Source organism: Neomonachus schauinslandi, chromosome X (genome assembly GCF_002201575.2).
Source record: "Neomonachus schauinslandi chromosome X, ASM220157v2, whole genome shotgun sequence".
Lineage (NCBI taxonomy): Eukaryota > Metazoa > Chordata > Mammalia > Carnivora > Phocidae > Neomonachus > Neomonachus schauinslandi.
The window spans coordinates 125287955-125306955 of NC_058419.1; the positions used below are offsets into that span (position 1 = coordinate 125287955).

General features: G+C 45.1%; 1 protein-coding gene across 1 annotated transcript in view; it reads left to right on the forward strand.

The window, feature by feature from the left end:
* DHRSX (dehydrogenase/reductase X-linked) overlaps positions 1 to 19001 on the forward strand; it is a 118237-nt gene that overhangs the window by 2847 nt on the left and 96389 nt on the right. The window contains exon 2 of the mRNA XM_044911675.1: positions 3223 to 3291. Coding sequence (XP_044767610.1) covers positions 3223 to 3291 — 69 coding nt within the window. The remainder of the gene's footprint in view (positions 1 to 3222; positions 3292 to 19001) is intronic.

The window sequence follows — 19001 nt, forward strand, 5'->3', positions numbered from 1 at the left end:
GTCTAATTGGGTAAGTGATGATGAGGTCTAGTTGGGTTAGGTGATGAGGAGGTCTCTGTGATGATGAGGTTTAGTTGGATAGGTCATGACGAAGTTTAGTTGGGTAGGTCACTAGGAAGTCAGATTGGGGTTAGGTCATGCTGAGGTCTACTTGAGTGAGGAGTATGTACTGCAGACACAATGCAGTGAAAACATGTGAGCGAGCATGTGGTACTCATGCATGTGAGGACTGGAGCCCTGTCTCTCCTATTACCTCCTCATTTAGGTGATGTTTATTGAGACCAGGAACAGTCCTGCCAGCACCAAAGTTCTCCTTCTCTTGAGTCAAAGAAAGTAAGCACCACCTGTGCTTCTCACCTCCTACATCTTCTTTCCCACAGAGCTTTTGATGTCTGCAGGGGTCTCAGTTTGATCCTCTCAGTCAGTCTAATCAAATGTGAATGTTCCTTCCTCCCCGAGTCTTTCAGGGCATAATTGCACATATTCTGAGAGGGACAATGTTTCATCTTGTGTGACAGTTTGATACAAGGCCACTTAATGAAATATTATCATTGGACACTTTAATATAAACTTCATACTAAATAAAAACTAAGAGATGTGTATACAATTTCAAATTTCCCAATCCTGCCTCCATTAATGTTTAAAGAGCAATCAGTTACTTGCTAAAGAATTGAAAAGGGAACCTGGATCCAACCCAAGCACATTAATATTGCTATAAATACATTAATTATTAAATTTCTCATCTCACAATATCTCAGTTCTTAAAGTTTCAAAATACTGTTTTGGTGGAGGATCTTTCTTTATAATTCTTCGTGAACAGCCATCTAAGGTTGAGACTAGGGGCCAGTAAATTTTTTCTGGTGTGGACCAGATAATAAATATTTGCCTGGGTGTGTCTCTCAATGATCAGCTCTGCCTTGATAGCAGGAAAGCACCATTGCCAATATTTAAAGCTACGGGCATGGCTGTTGTTCCAATAATCTTTTTTTTTTTTTTCTTTTTGCATCCAGGAGATCGTCCAGTGTGGCCCCAGGTCCCTTGTTTGCTGACCCTGGATTGGGTTCAGCATCTTTAAACTTAGCCCCCCACAGAAAGCATGAGCAGAAGGCAGACCCACTTTGCTTGTGCCTACCTTCCATTCTGGTCCAGTGCTCTCTCTCATGGAATATTTGCTCAGTAAATGTAGGAAATCTCTAGTGATTGCATAGAGTCAAGGTTCCATATCCAGCTGATAAAGATGACCTTTGCCAAAAAATGTGCCTGTGTCCATACCTCTAATACAATGCCTTAGGGAGAGTAGCGAGCTGCCCATCAAGGGGAGCTGTTACCATGACCAGTTTCCCCTGCTGGTTTGATGACCTCCGCTTTCTCTGGCCATTGATATCTTTTTTGGGGAATATGGAGCATCTCTCCCACTTCATGTAAGATTCCACTGGGCCACCCATCCCTGATGCCAAGATGGTGAATGCCAGACACGTGGCCTGGCAGTGGATGGCTCTTGAATATTTTAAAATTGTATGGGATTTCCGAAATAAGCTCATGCATGTACATGGCCCCAGCTTAAAGAAAGGTGAATTTTATTTTGTTGTCTTTGATGCCTAGAACATTTAGAGATGGAATATAACTTTCCTGGCATCCTGCCCAACTGTGCACCCTGTAACTCAGGAAGACTCTCTGAGCAAAAATCTAACAACCATGTAATATTCTCTTTCTTCAAGGGAGCTGAAGGTGTGAATATTTTCACAGCTGCGTTTTCTTGATGTCTGCAACTTTGAACTCCTTCAAGGTGGTGGCACGTTATATAATCTTTTAATTCACCCCCTAAAGATGTCTTTTGCCATATTTATCTTAGATACATCTCCAGCTGGAGCCAAAGACGTTTTCGATTTCACGACGTTCACTGCTTCTGCTGTCTGTGTTTGCTTAACTCTTTGTTGTAAACCCTTTTGCTTTTGGAAAGGGCGTTCCTTCAGGGTTTTTGTTGGGGGGGGGCACTTGTCAATGACACAGAGTAATGAGTGCAGGATACAGTCACAGGGGATCCATAGCAGGGCCCCTTGCGTGTTAGTCCAAATATAAAAATGAAACAAAATAGAGGAAAACAGCATGCAGAAATGCCTCCAGAACGGATTGCTTGGTAATATGTTTTCCTTGAGATCTCAAGAAGGTTGTACCCCAGAGAACACCTGGCCAGTGGGGGCTGGATGCAGGTGGGAGGGTGATGTGAGCCACCCTGCCCCTTGGAACCTGGTCCTGCCAGACCAGGTGTCTCTCCTGGTGTCCTCACGCCACCTCTCACTTCTCGGGGCTCTAGGAGCTTCATGCCCATGCCTGTGTTCCTCAGATGCCAGGTCTAATCCCCTTGTGTGGAAGTGCTCCCATGACTCACCCCTGCAAGGAGTTTCGGGGTTGGCTCACCCCGCAAAGGAGCTGAACATCTGCCTGAGGTCCAGTTTATCGTGAGCACTGGTGTGTGGGAAGACAGTGTGTCCTGGGCTTCTCCCCCAAATAGCAGCCCCATTCGGCACACCTTAAAATTCGGACAGTGTGCTCAGGGACACAGTAGGAAAACGAGATGCCTTCTTCCAAACATCAGTGCATTGTCTTATAGTAAGACACTAAAGAAGCCTCATTCACTATCTTAACCCCAAATTGCATAGTCTGTATTTTAAGGTGACGTCCCTCACACATGAAACACGCGTGGCCATTCTTCTAAGCTCATGTTTCCCTGGAGTCATACCTGTGGGATTTGTACGGAGTCATTGATAAGGGAATGGGAAATCCCAGGTACATAGCGGGAATGGCCCATGATCATTTTATAGCTCCGACCACCACTGGGGTGGCGGTAGGTGGGCATCCACTAAAGTTTCTTAGAAAGTTCTGTGTGTGCTCTGAGCTTCCCACCACCATTTTTATGCTTAGGCAATCCTTGGCTCTCCCCAACCCCCACCCCATGTTCTTTGTGCCACTAGATGCCTCACGCCCCAGTAATCATCAAAAGGGAAAGTCTCCTCACTGGTCCAAGTAAAGGCAAGGTTTCATCAATTGGTAGGTTGTGTTGGCAAGAACTTCTCTGGTGACCCCATTCCACACCAGGGCTCAATGACAAGCTGTAAAGAGCCCCCTCCGGGGTTGTGTTTTGTGTCTCAAGACAACATTTTCTCGCACTCAATAATGTCTGGATGACCTTACCACTGATTGTATCTTTTCTTTTCCTTGTAGCTGGAAATAATGCCGGCAAAGCCCACAAAGTTGTGAGACAAATACAAGAAGAGACTTTGAATGACAAAGGTAGTGTTTGCGAGCCACGCGGCTCTTGTCCTTGGTCCGAGCTGATGTTGGCGGCTGAGCCACAGACTCTGATGTGGCATTGCGGGCGCGAGTGGTGGAGGTGGTACTTGGGGGTGGGGGATGTATCTCCCACTTGTGCGTTTCTTTTGGGGATTTCTGGTCTGCCCCCCGCGGAGAGTGGTGAACGGGAGCAAGCATGTCCCTGTGATAGCATTGGTCTGTGTAGGCATCTCCTGAGGGAGGCGTTCGAATGTGCCGGTTGATTTGCATGTCCTGTGACAACAGGACCTTGTTTCCATTACGTGTCCATCTCCAGGGCTGGGGGGCCCTCGGCGGCATGTCTTCACACAGGAACCGTTAGATGCACCTGCCAGCAGGTGCATCTACTGGTTGGCGGTTCTGGACTACAGATAATTCCAACACGGATGTGTCTGGCACCACCTTGCTCAGTAGCAAATCCTGTAGTGCTTGCTCTCTCTACTTGTCCGGCCTGAGCAGTGGACACCTGTTTGTAACATCTCTCCCAGTTGCAAGTGCTATTGAGTGCTTTCTGAGCACTCGTGGGCCTCATGTTTAAGGAAAGAAGATGCACATCAGTTATCTTGGGCTGGATCCAACCAAGATGGCGCTTTGAGCATGTCCCAGATGCTGGGGCTTCTCCTGTCTGAATTTATCGTGATCGTTCTTCTTCTTCTCCTTCTTCTCCTCCTTTTTCTTCTTCTTCTTCTTCCTGTTCTCCTCTTCCTCCTTCTCCTTCACCACCTTCTCCTCCTCTTCCTCTTCTTCCTCCTCCTCTTTCTTCTCCTTCCTCCTTCTCCTCCTTCTTCTCCTCCTCCTCCTTCTTCTTCTCCTCCTTCTCCTTCTTCCTGTCTTCCTCTTCTTCCTTCTTCTTTTTAAGATTTTATTTGTTTATTTGAGAGAGAGAGAGAGAGAGAGAATAAGCAGGGGGAGGAGCAGAGGGAGAGGGAGAAGCAGACTCTACACTATCATGGAGCCTGACTTGAGGCTCGAACCCACAACCCTGAGATCATGACCTGAGCCAAAACCAAGAGTTGGTAGCTCAACCAACTGAGCCACCCAGGCTCCCCAATGGTGGTTCTTCTTAAAAAGTCGGAGACAGAAGGAAAGCCACGGATGGCAAGTCTAGTTAGCATCTGTCCTGTGGTGCCCTTATTCCCCACCTAGCTCGTGCAAGGCAGCTGTGAAACTTGCCATTTCCTACCCTGTGCACATGGCGGGGGGTGTGTCCCAGCTGCCTCTGACCTTTTTGGCATGACTCCTTTGATCCTGGGACAGAACATGGAGGGGAGCTTCCCCATAGCCCAGAGCCAGTCCGGCTCTTTGTGTAACACCAGGCATCTGTTGCAGATGGGAACCGATTCCTTCTGTCCCTGCCCTGCACAGAAATGATCATGACAGATGATCCTTGTCCCTGTCCCCGTTTACTGTGGTTCAAGGAGATGGCGTTCTCCAACACAGTTGTGTTCCAGCCCTGTAGCATCGCAGGGAACAGGTTACAAATGCAGATTCCCAGCCCTGTCAGGAGCCAGAGCCTGTGACAACAGGGCCCAGGAATCTGCATTTCCCTCTGGTTGAAGCCTCATGGATGCACTAGCCCTTGATTTCCAGACCCAAAGAGGAGTTTCATGGGAAACCACCAAATCATGTGTTCTTTGTGACTTTTGAAAAATTCTGGATAAATTTTTAAAAAAGGATAGTTTAAAGAATAGTTTGCCAAAACTTGCTTAGGTTACAACCCAAGGAGGGAGTAAAGGTTCATTCATAAAGTTTAAGAGTTTCACGTGTTCTAACAAAGCTGTAAGCAAAAGCCCTGATTTGTCAGAGGAAAGAATGTTCTAGAAGCTGTTTCTAATGTTAGAAACGGCTAATGCTGGCTCCCGTGCTGTGTGTTGAGATTCAGGTGTGGGTGTGCAAAGCCCGTGTGTTCAAGGGACAGCTCTTTGTCAGCTCCTCTGTGCTGGAGGGGAGGCTGCCAAGGGTCTTGAGTTCTGCAAGGCAATGAAGGCAATGATTCCTAATCACACAGGATGGTGCGCTCACTTCTGAGAGCAGGCACGCCCCTCTCATCAGAGCTGACGATGTGCTCCCTGTTGGTGGCTCCTGTTTCTTCCTTCCTGTCAAATGCCACCAAGTAGACGCATGGAATTAGCATCTGGGAGATCCAGGCACTGGGGTGGATAACCCTTCGGGTGCACACTTGCAGTCCCAGGAACCTCAGCCTGTCTCAGTGCATGCTGCACCCCCTCATGGCCCCCTGTTTCTGGGCATCTCCATTTATGAAAGGGGCAGACCCTTTGTGTATACAAGAAGCATGGTTGTGCATCCTAGGTGGGGGTGGTGCGCCCTGCTTTGTCCTTTCTCCTTAGAACAGGACTGACTAAGGCCCTGAGGGGGGTCACTGGGTCTTGGGCGTAGCCTGGCCTGGGAGCTGACATGCGGGGCCAGGGAGGTGTCTGGACCCGAGCTGGGCAAGCCCTGAAGTGTGCAGCATGGGTACTCCAAATGGGGACCCCATTCATGGTAGTTTCCTGTGTCCATTATGACCGAATGGGTTGGTAGGATGAGCAGGGGGGAAAGAGGTCTGAGCCAGATGTGTGCATGCACACACACACACACATTTTAAGTAAATCTTGTGTGCATTGAATTAAACGAGAAAGCCACACCGTATTAATTTTATATCAGAAGCCAGAGCCTTTGGAAGAGTTGGTCAGTGGAGGGCCCCCTTCCCGGCATGTTAGGTGCAGGATGCTGGGACTTGGCTGGGTGGGGGCAGTGGGGCGGTGGTCCTAGAACAGAGTTTTGCTTTGGCTGAACCTGCATCCAGGCTCAGGGGTCCCCAGAGACACCGTACAGGCCACCCGGAGCCACTCCCTGTGCCATGGGACAGCAGGTGCATTAGCAGGCCCCCTTCCTCTTGGCACATCTGCTTGCGACTGCAAGTCTAGCTCAGGATGCTCTCCAGAGCTGAGTTCAGATGGAGACACTTCTCTCCAGACCAGCCTGCACCCACTGGAGCCTCCGAAATTCTTGCCCACGCACCACCAGCAACACAACTTGGATTGAGGCCCATGGGAGCCACACTTGCTCATGGAATATGGCTCTTCTGTGATTCCTGCATTGGGTAATTGTGTCTCTGTGGATTCTTTAGATTTTTTTTTTTTTTTTTTTTTTGAGCAAGCAAACACACATCCTAACAACATAAGTGTAGGTTCCTGTCAAGAACACAATGATTTCTCACTCCAGCCTACCTCCACCTCTTCTCTGGACTTAATGTAAGTAAAAAAAAAAAAAAAAATCTAAGTTCTTCGTTGAATGCTTCATCCTTCTTACTTTCTGGTACTTTCTGCCTTTGAGGTCATGGTCACTTGAGAGCCCACTTTGGTTTGGGGTAGGAGGATGCCCACATACCAACCTTCAACTAGTTGAGCTCTTGGAAGGATAAATTTATGAGTGTTTTCAGGAACCGAGGCGATATGGCTCATTTCTCAACTGAGAGATTTTCCAGGGACAAGAGTTTGAATACCTTATCATCATGTATCCATGGCGCCAAAATCTTTATTGCTCTTGAGTAATAACTGCTGAAGAAAGCTGTCTTGTTTGGAGCAAATACTCTCGCTTCTAGGACCAAAATAAATAAATAAGTAAATGAAATAGAAAATAAAAGTACAAAACCCAACACCACCACAAAAACAAATGGCAGAAAGACATAACAGTGTCCCAGCGAACCCAAATGGGAATAGAGAATTTAAATACTCTTAAAAGGATTTAGAGAAGGTAATTCTGTTTTGGACATTCGCCACAGACTCACACAAAACATAGCATTAATTCCTAATTCGTAATTATTAATTCCTAATCCTAAACCTTCAGTGTGATCCCACTGGAAATACAGAGTCTGCAATCTTCTCTAAAAGGCTTTGCTTTGTGTTCTTCAGAAATATCTTCTTGACCAGTTTCCGTCTTTCCTAACATTCTTCCGCCAGCAGTAGCTTGCTCTGTCTTCATTGGGAAGAAGGGCCAGCTGCTTGATTCATGGGCTTTTTGCTCAGGTATTATGTCCGGTTTGCTTTTGTTGAAAGAGAGCTTTTCCTGTGCTAGGAAAAGTCAGTTGTGTGTACTTACTGGTGAGATAGTTTCACCTTACAAATACATCTTTGAACTATAATGTTTGGATTATCCAACTGACTATAAAGTAATTAGTCATGGAAGCAAAAAATACTGTGACGTCAGTTCAGTATTCATTATGGGAATAGGTAATAGCGTCTCTGGATCGCAATCTACTAGTCTTCGTCATCCGAGAGATTCATATCTTGAATGTAGGCCTACCTTGAGATGAATAGACAGCTACTGTTTTTCTTCTACTCATAGACTCTCTGATTTTGCAGAATGATCCTTCTGGAGCTTGGTCCATTTGGAAAAACTTGAGTGAATGTTGACTGCATGGATTTCTTTGTTCCCTCCACCGTGTATCCTTTTTCTTTATGACATAGAGTTCTCAACACCCAGTACCTACAGTGAAGCACTTGATGGGAGTTTCTTGGCCAATAGTCAACGAAATCCCCAAGAGAAGTTTGAACAATATTCTGCATGTATAGTTAGGTCCGGCATATACTCAAGACTACTTAATCTTCCTTACTTAATATAAAATGGCCCTTATTGACATGAATTTTTCAAACTAGAGTCCCTTTTTTTTTTTTACTTTTTAATTATAATTTAGTGTCCCGAGGTAGGCAATAAACAGCCATGCTACCTAGCTAGATGACAGGCAGGCAGACAGACAGACAGCTGATTTCCTGTGGGTAATTAGAAGGTTTAGAAGGTCACTGAGTCTTTACTGAAAGCATGGAAGGAGAAGCTCAGCACTTTCTGAAAATTTAATCGGCTATTATAGCTTGCTCTCACCTTGTTCCTTACATTAAAAGGCTCTTCATTTCTCAGGCTGCAACGATTAATTTTAACCTTTCAAAACACTGGCAAGGTGAATTCTATGAGAGAGGGCGATTGTCTGCCTGGTTTCCTTAGCTCCTCTATAAATACCTAGAGTATTAAAAAAAAAAATCCCACAAGGAAGAGTTTTCATCCTCAGATTGCCTGCCACATTCTGCTTCCCCCCCCAACAATAATTTATGGAATATTTTCACTCCCCACAAGGTCATTGGCTTTTTTATTTTCACTTTTCCTTTGGGCACATCTCAGATGGTTCCTTTGAACACATCTCAAGATGCTCTGTGCATCTAAGCTAAGTAATGGGACATCACACATGTAACAGTTTCAACAAATTATTCCAGAAACATTACTTCCATAATATTTTTCGCTCTGGGGGAAATGAAGTAGACTTTAGTTACTATAGAATAGAAGCATACAGGAAGAAAGGGTTGGCTTTTTAAAAAATAAAATGTGGAGTGTTATATGAAGATATTTCATACATGTCAGTTAGATCCACAGGTATAACCACCCGTTCTCTGTGATATGTAGTTTTAAGTAGGCAGAACCCATTGTATTAGCGAGTTAGAAATCCATTAGATCCCCCTTGTAGCAGATGCTGTAAACCCTTATGGCCAGGAGAGCCTCGGTAAGGTACTATAGGGCCTTGGAGATAAATATTTATATTTCCTATATTTGCGGGTTTTATCTTAAAGGCTTTTCTCATGGAGCCACATTGCACTCTCTCCAAAGAGCAGCTCTGGGATTTGCATGGTCCTAAGTATTTTTTTGCAGATAAGGTGATCCCTCTCTACTCCCAATCTTTCTGTATGCCGTCCCTCACCCACCCGTTCCCTCAGGTTTCCGTCTGGGGCCATTTCACTTCTGCGTGATGAACTTCCATTAGCATTTCTTTAACCGTGGGGTCTGCTCATCACAAATTTCCATACCTTTCCTGTGTCTAAAATTGTCATTACTTTGCCTGCAGTTTTTGAAAGATATTTTCCGTGGATATAGAATTCCAGGTTGAAAACATCTTCTGAACCCCCCCCCCCCCCAGGATATTAAAGGTGTTCTGACATGGACCTTCGTCATTTGGGATGAGAAGTCAGCTATAATTATTATCAATATTCCATGAATATAAGTGTCTTTTCCCATCTTTTCTTTTATTTTCTGTTTTCAGAAGTTTGAGAATATGCATAGGTGTGGTTCCTTTTTCCCCCTTATGTTTATCCTACTTGGGTGTAAAAGGTTTTCTGTATCTGTGAGTAGTTGGATGTGATAAAACTTAAAGAATTTTCAGCCATTTTTTTCCAAAAAGCTTTTTCTGGTCTGTTCTTTCCATCTTGTTCTTATGAGTCTACAATTACACATATATTAGATACCGCGGTGCTCTTTGGCATTTAGTTCATCGAGCAGATGAATTTTATCCCAGCTTTAAAAAATTTTGGTCTGTGCTTCAGTTTGGATAATTTCTATTGACCTACCTCAAGTTCACCGAGTTGTTTTTTCAGTTCTGTCTATTATAGTTTTAATCCCATGATTGGATTTTTGATTGCAGCAAAACAAACTGCATTTTTCGGATTTAGGGTTTCTAGTTGGTTATTTTTAGTTTACCTGTCTTTTTTGATGTTCTTCATATCCTCCTCCTTGACACCCATCTGTTCTTGTAGCCTCTTTAATATGTACTAGTTCTTTTAAAGTCCTTTTCTGCTAATTCTAACATCTGCATCATCTCTGAGTCTGTTCCTATTGATTTTTTTCCCCCTTGACAGCAGGTTACATGTTGTTTCTTTGCATGTGAAGTGATTTTTTTGTTGTTGTTTATTAGACACTGTGACTGATCCAAGATACAGACTTTGGATTCTGTTATCTTCCTCTGAAGAATGTTGAGTTTTGTAGCAAGCAATGATATGACTTGCAGGATACCTAGATCTTGTGGAAGCTCAGCTGAAGGTCTGGTTATCATGAGTCTATTTCACTGTTGCCCTTGGCCCTTGGACAGAGCTCTTAATCTTGAGACATGGTCCTTTCTTCTAAGAGATAGACCATCTCCGGTTTCAGGTGAGAGTCCAAGATGTTCACCAGGTCCTTCCAACTTGGCAGGACTCAAATGTCATCTTGTCTCCCCAACACCAGGCAGCAGCTGAAATTTCTCTGCTCACCTTTCAACCTTCCACCTGTTGTTTGCTTCTGAGCTCCTTGGTGTCTCAAGTTGGAGCCTTTGAAACTCAGTACTCAGCCAAGGGGTCCACAGGAGTTTCTACTCACATTTTGGTGTTCTGCCCCCCACCCCCCCATGGCCTTTGAGTTTTAGGATTGTACCTGTCGATTCCAGCTGCCCTAACAGCCCCAAACTTTGACCACTGTCCTCTTAGCCCATCTACTTATTATATTCTGTTCAAGCTCTACACTTGTGCACCTTTCAGTTTTGGCATTGTACTATCAATTCTAGCTGCCCCAACAGCCCCAAACTCTGACCTTTGACTCCTCAGCTCATCTGTTTACTATTTTGTGCTTGAGCTCTGCACCAGTGCACCTTGTAATCTGAGAAGTATCCTGGGGTGGGGGGGAGGATAAATGAGAACTGCCTTTGGCAAACCAGGATTTGTGGTCATACTCTAATAAGCTAGTGAGGTTACAATGAAAAGTTTGAGCAAAAGAAACCACTAAAGTCCTTTATGTTAGCAGTTGTCATAATCAGGGAAACAGCCAACATCATGTTGGATATTTGCGATATACCAGGTAATGTTGTAAAAATTCACTATGTGTTTGGATTCATGTGTCCTGTCCTTTGAAGTAGGCATCATCACTATATGCTTTTTCCAAATTAGGAAAGTGGGGGTCATAAAGAGTTTAGGGAAGTTGCTCAATTTCATGCAGTTAATAAGTGGAGATGTTGGAATCTGAACTCAGTGTCCAGGAATGAACTCAGAAATAAGTGAGATCCTTGGGGATGGGGAGAGGTGGAGAGCAGCAGGGAAGAGGAAGAGAAAGAAATTGGCAGAAAGAAGTTGAGTTGAGTGTCCATCAGCCAAGGTCTTCTAGGAACACTGGTTTGTATAGTGTAGTGTATTCTGTCCCCGGGAAGACCTGTTACACACACACCCGACTTGTAGGTAGAGTCTGTGCTGTGAGTGCACGTGTGTATGAGGACAAAGATAGCATTCCATGCTTCCATTAATGGGGCAAAATGACAGCAAGAAAGACACGGTGGTGTGAACACCTCTTCCTATCAGCAGCAACTCAGCAGAGGGAACCACACACTCCCCAAGGGCCCTGAAAATGCCCCCAAGAGCTGGGGAGGGCTCTAGGGTCTTCACAACCCATGACGAGGGCATGGATCCTTCAAATCCAGAACATCACCTGAGGAAGAAGCATGACCCGGCTGCCGCTTGGGTTCTGGGTACATATCCATCAACCAAGATGAGATCCTGCTTTCCCTTCTGCCTATAACATCTTGCTTGTCCACGTTCTGTCTTGTGGGACATCTTTCTCTGTTAATAAATAGAAGTCCTTATTTTTATGGTTACCTCCTCTTCCACTGTGGAGATACACCAAATCATTTGCCTCATTTGTTATCAATGCACATTTTTTATTATTATATATGCTCCACGCCCTTGGATTTTTATCATTGAACACTTTGTCATGTTCCCCTTGAGATGTATTCTGAAACGCAGAATGAGGAGTAGAACAGTCATGGAATGATGTTGGCAGGGGGCTGTCCAGGATGCCAGCACCAATCACACTGTCCCCCACTGTGTGTTTTCATGCTGAACTCCTCATCTGGGTGATGATTAGGCCACTTGATGAAGCTGTGTTGGCCTGAAGAGGACTGACAAGGGTGAAATGAGCCCAGATGTGGATATCACCATGCCTTGCTTTGGGAGCTCGAGGTAGAGATGCCTCTCTGCCTGGGTTATCTGGCTGCCCATCTCCATGTACCCTGAGCTAGCCTTCTTAACCTGGAGCGCACCTACACATACTTGGCACGTTACACCATGGGGTTGGTTCAGCCTTTTTCTCCTTCCCTAACTTACTTGTCATCACTCCACAGCCTGGAACATGCTGATAAGCCCTGGGTGTGGATGGGGAGGGCTTTCTGTGGGGTTTCAGTGCTTGGCATGCTTGTCCCTCAGTCACTTACATCATTACCACCCCCGGTGTGGGCTTTGCCCATCAGACACCTGCCCTGACTCATCCTTTGAGTGTTCCTGTTTTGAGTATTCAATTGATGTCATGTTTTCACCTGTCCGATGCTGGAGAAATAGTGAAAGGTTGATGTGATACCCCAGGATTTCCTAAATTTGCCATCTTAGAGTCAGCTTCCTATTTCTGGTTTCCCGGGGCGCACTTGTCTATAGGAATCTCACCTTTCCGAATGACACTTCTACTTCAGAGCAAATTCTATATGTACTCTGCTTGTAAGATTAAAGGTGAGAATGCATTTTTAAAACTTCCTTTTGGGAAACAAGTTACCAAAAGCCCTCTTACCTGTAACACACATTCTTTCTTTGTACTTCGGGGTGGGTAGAAGGCATCACCATGAAAATTGTTCACCTGCCAGCTATGGCCAGACCTGTTTGAATATCTACTGTTATTACAAAAAAAAAATTGGACTTTAATTTTTTGTGGAGTTTCAGGCTTATAGAAAATTGAGCACAAAATACAGGGAATGCCCAACCATGTGCCTCCCACCTCCCCAGTTTTGCTGATTATTAACATCTTTCATTTTTAGGGCCCATTGGATACAATCGATGAACCAATATGGACACGTTATTGTTAATGAAAATCCATAGTTTACATTAGGGTCTCTCTTGGTGTTGTGCATTCTATTGGATTTGGACAAATGTACGGTGACATGGACCCACCATTATGGTGCCATACAGAGTCATTTTATTGCCCTAAAAGTCTTCTGTGCTGTACCTGCTCATCCCTCCTCACTGAACCCCTGGCAACCACTGATCTTTTTATGGTCTTCATGGTTTTGCCTTTTCCAGAATGTCCTAGAGCTGGAATCATAGAGTATGTAGTATTTTCAGACCGGCTTCTTTCCCTTAGTAACATGCATTGAAGAATCCTCCGTATCTTTTCATGGCTTGAGAGCTCCTTTGTTTTCACGCTGAATCTATATTTTTATTAAGGACAAACTGCCCTCTACACAGGATTCTGAATGCTCATGAGTAAGCACATGCAGAGCTAGGCGGTAGGGGGGTTACACAAATGAGGATGAGCGGGCATGCACGGTGTTTTCACTTTTTGAAAATCCAGCTCTTGTGTTACCTTGAAGGATGGTTAGGGTCGGGGTCCAAGTGAAGTTTAGGGTCAGGGTTATGGTCAGGGTTAGGGTTAGAGTCTAGGGTTAGTGTCAGGGTTAGGGTTAGGATGAGGGTTCGGGTTTGGATTATAGTCAGGGTCAGGGCTATGGTCAAGGTAATGGTCTAGGGTTAGTGTTAAGGTTAGGGTTAGGATTGGGGTCAGTGTCAGGGTCATGATTAGGATCAGGGTCTAGGGTTAACATTAGGGTTGGTGATGGGTCGGGTCTGGGTCTGCCACAAGGTGACAGAGTTGGGGGACCCGCCTCACTCCCACCTTTCCTCTGTAAGTTCTACTCTCACTTCATATCCCTTTATTTATAACCTTGGTGCCCCAGTCAACAGTGTGTAGTATTAGGTTAGGGTTATTTTAGGGCTAGGGTCATGTTCAGGTTCAGTGTTAATGTATGTTTAGAATTTAGATGTTGGGATTGATGTTGCAGTTAATTTTTTTCTCAAGCTCTTCATCAGATTAGGTTTGAAGTGAGGTATGGCTCAGGATTGGGGGTATAGCCAGGCTTAGGTCAGAGTGGAGGTAGGCTAGCCTCAGTTTTTGGTGAGTGTAAGATTAGAAGTGAGGGTTTGCAGGTGCTCTAATTTGACTGTCAAAGTCTGATCCCACTTTGGGGTGAATCTCTGCCTGGTATTTGACTGCATATTCTTCGTGACATCATATCTGGACATATGTCTTATATCCAAATATCAAGAATCTGCTATGCACCCCCGTTTCGCAGAAACTCCTTCTGGGCTCTGAGTTTATTTCTGTCTCTCACCTTCTTCCCTGGGGGAGGGCTTCCCCTTCCTTCCACAGCCTCAGCCCCCCGGGGTAGCGTTTGCACGTGCTCAGAGCTGAGTTACTGATCTGGCATCATCATCTCTGCCAATGGGACTTGTCGGGAACATGTCTCAGTGTCAGCGGGACTGAGGACGGGGTTGTTTTACAAGTTAATTACCCAGAAGATTATCGCGTGGTGTTAGCGGTGCCTATTGTATGCACTATTTAACAGATAAGAAATAATGAGTTTCGTTCAAACAGTCACAAGGTGGCTTTGTCAGCTCAGCAAGAGCGCCTTATCCTGGCTGCCTTCTGGTGTGTTGGTCTCTGTGACACAGAACTCAAGTCTGACAAGCAATGCTTGGCCCATCCTTGCGGGGCCTTCTCTTGCCCCAAGAAAGAGACGCCCCACTCCTGCAGCAAACACCCCCCGCCCCATACAACTTTTATCAACTGCTCCTTCCTCTGCTGTATATCAGGCTCTCAGATCCAGCTCTTTTCAGCCTCTCCCTTTATTCAGCAAACACCTCTGTATTCTGCTATAGTTCTGAAAACTATTAAGGACCATTAATAAAGCTGTAGTTTCTAAAATGGCAGCAAGGTAGAAATTGGGGGCTGTTTGCTCTGTTTCTCACAGTCTGGAGCCCCCATGTACCTCCAGCAGGGGATCATGCCCTGGGAGGCACCCATAACGGGAAGGAGGAAAGGTCCCCATTAAGGTGCTCCTTGCTTAAGGCAAGCTGACCCCCTTTGCTCAAAAGAGCAACGTCTCAGACTGTGCCCTGTTCATTTCCCATTGCTAGAAATTTCCAGGTGTTATTATCATTTTCTTAGGGAATGATGGTGACAGTGGTGGCGTCTGGGCATGTTTGAGAGTCTCGGTGGGGTGGCAGATGTATCTGAGAAGGTACGAGTTACTTGTAGATGCTCCTCTGGGCTGATTGATGGCCCCCAAGAAGATAACATCGATGGATGGATGGGTAAACAGCGTGTGGTCCATGCATAAAATGGAATATGACGCAGCCTTGAAAAGGAAGGATGTTCTGCACCTGCTATGACTCAGGTGGACCTTGAGGACATGGTGCTGAGTAACATGAGCCAGACACAGAAGGACAAATTCTGGGTGATTCCATGTATGTGGGGTCCCTAGAGGAGTCCCATCCATAGAAACAGAGCAAATGGTGGTGCCAGGGACTAGGGACAGGGATGGGGAGTTATTGTTTGATGGGGACAGAGCTTCAGTTTGGGAAGATGGAAAGTTCTGGAGACGGATGTGTATTTTACCACAAGCTTCTTGCCATGGGGTCCCTCTCCCAGCCTGGTGGCCCCACTGAATGGGACCAATAATAATCCCCCAGAACTCACTCACCTATAGTGTCCACAGACTTGTTGCCCCCACATGGCCAGGGGCTTCCTCAGGAGTAAGCCAGGCACCTGAGGATGGTACCCTGGCAGGTCACATGATTCAGGTTCTGGGGGTCCCTGAAGGTTCCTTCCCTTCAAGGGGAGAATGGGGGTATCGAGCAGGCAACCATTTTCTCCAGATGATTCTTTTCTAGGAATCCATCCTCATCCTGGTCCCTTTGCACGTCTTTGGTCTGGCTGAGGTTTCAGAGTTGGGGGACCCGCCTTACCCCCACCTTTCCTCTGTAAGTTCTACTCTCACTTCATATCCCTTTATTCATAACCTTGGTGCCCCAGTCAACAGTGAGGTGGGAGGAGCTTCCTTTTCACATTTACTTTTAATGATTAAAACTTGGGATTTCCACATGCCCAAACATGTTAATTTTTGAAAGCTGCCCTTCTAAAGCACATAGGCAGAGAACTCGCAGCGAGTAAGACAATATTTTATAAACAATAAAAATGGAATCTGTGGCATTTCTATTCCATGCTGCCATCTAAAGAATATAACCAAAAAATATTGAGAGAATTTATACAGCTCTAAGTTCTTGAATTAGTAAGAAATCAGGGAAAAAAAAGTTGTGTCTGGGTGCCCTGGGACTGAAGTAAAAATGAGGGATAGGGAAATGGAAGTATTTGTATAGAAATAAAACACCACACTTGGTGTTTTACACCAAGATTAATAATAATTTCCTTTAAAAAAATGAAAGAATAATAATTCACCAAACCATTATTCATCCTCCACCCTGCAAGAAGAACAAGAACAAATTAAGTATGCCTTGGAACAAGAAAGAGGAAATAACATCTAATAAAATGTGATTTAAATTTGGACGAAAAGCAATTTATTCTTGACTCTGGGCTAATATCTTTGATAACCAGTTAGAAAAGGATGTCTCATTCCAAAAAAAAAAAAAAGGAATTTTCCCAAATTGATGCAGAGAGAAATGGAAATCACAAACAGATCAGCAATCGGTTGAAATAGGGAATGTCAGAGCTCTCCACCAAAAAGTCTTCTTGCCTGTGATGGAGTTCCTTTACCCTTTTTGTAAACCTCCAAGGGTGATCTAGACCAAGGGTCTGTAGACTACCACCCTGGGCTAAAACTGGCCCCCCACTTGTTTTTACAAATTTTTATTGATACACAGCTGTACCCATTCATTTACTTACTATCTGTGGAGGTTCTAGGACAAGAATTGAAGAGTTCAGCCCACAAAGCCAAAAATATTTACTCCCTGGCCCCTTATGACCAAAGTCTGCCAGCCCTTGGTTTATGCCATTCAAAGTGACTAGAGCCTCCAAGCTTACTCAATATGTTAAATAGGATAAACTCTATGTATTTTCTTCCCAAATGGGCAATTTCCAAAGCAAAGTCATAGACCAAACCTGCTAACCAACCTAGACACAGAGTATCTAGCTTAACGTTAGTAACTGAGTAGACTTCCAGGTTGAAAAATGCACCTTGATGCAAATACATCTTCATTCACTTACCAAACTATAATAGTAATACATTTCAGAAGATAATAGTAAAGCATTTGGGATAATTCCATATCCATTAATTGGTAAACCTCTAAAGAAATTAATTTCGTAGCAGCAGCTGGGAGGTAGGAGGTGCTCTGTCTACATCTGAAGCATGAATTGAATGGATTTCCTTGCAACCCTAAGGCTGGTGGGTTGGTTCTGCCTGCTGAGATGAGATGAGAATGGTCCAGAAGTAAGGGTGACTGTAATCGATTAGTTTGTGGTTATGGGGGAAGGATTTTGGTCATATGCCACATTCTTGCCTTTCTGGTGAGTTGTCTCATAAGCTCAATAAACCATTAGTCATTTAAAGCATCAACAACCACCAGCAACCACTCTGACCCTTTGGATGGGTTGTGGAGGCATTCCCAAGGCGTAGCCACTGCTGCCGCTTCTCGGGCACTCGGCAAATACTTTTTAATACCATCAGATGTGTTTGGGTTCTTTCCCACATGGAATTTACATTCTAGCTGGAGAGGCGAATTAATGCAAGAATAGCCTACTTACCTGAGTGAACAGAATTATGATAAACACTCTACAACCATGTTCTCTAGGCAGGTGTCTTAAAAGATTCGGTTGCATCACCGGTGGTGATTTTTCCAGCCACCAATTTTCCAGCCACCAATTGGTTCACTTCTGTGCAGCCTCTTCTTTCTTGACTGTCCCTTTTATGCCACATCCCTCAGTGCTTGAGCCCAGCATCTCACACTACACACCTCTGCCTGGGTATTGTGTCCATGATCATGGTGCTAGCTCGCACGGATGTATTTTTCTCCAAAAGTCCTACCAGCTGGAGCTCTCTGCCTGCTCAAAACATTCAGGACTGAACTTGATCTCTTCCTCCTCCCTGTTTCATTCAGTCAATGGCGCCATCACTTCCCAGCTGGAGGTGAGACCCTGGAGTTTCCCTGATGGTTTCTTCCACCTCTCCATTTTTCTTTCTATCTTCAGTCAGTGACTCAACACTTCATCAGCATCTCTCAAAAACACCCATTCTGTTTCTGTGTCGCTGCCATTACCCCACCCCCGGTCATACCTGTCCTGATCCACAACACAGCCTCCTCGCTGGCCTCCCAGCTCCCAGGTTCTCGCCAGTCGGGACTGCCCACCCTGTAGTCCAGAGTCATGCTACTACCTTACCTCCGTAGATTCATATGGGCAGAGAACCTTCCACTCCTCCTTTCTGTGGCTCCAAATGTGCACATGTTGTCTCTGCTTCTTGGCTGTTCTTCTCTTCCTGACCATCCAAATCCTACTCACCCTAGACTTCTCAGTGTCCACAGAAGACCCTAAAGAAGCTGTCCTAAAGTCAGGTGCCTTCACTCCTTGCTCCTGTAACCTCTCCCTTATCACCCACCTCACACATTATACTGTGGTTTGTCCAGCTGCGTCACTGATGTCCCTGTCCCACAACATGGTCCCTGGCACATCAGAGGCACATGAAAAACACTGGCTAACAGAAAAAAAAAGTGTTGGAGAACATCTTGTACATCGGGGGCTCTCAGTGAAGGGCAACTGCTATGATGATGACCTTGATGGTCGTGGTAGTGATGATGGTGATGATGGTAGTGTTGATGATGGTGATGGTGATGATGATGGTGCTGATGATGGTCATGATGGTCATGATGGTGGTGGTGATAGTCATGATGGTGGCGATTGTGATGGTGGTGATGGTTGGTGATAGTGGTTGTTGGTGATGGTGGTATGATGTTAGTGATGGTGATGATGGTGATATGTTGGGGGTATTGGTGTTGGTGGTA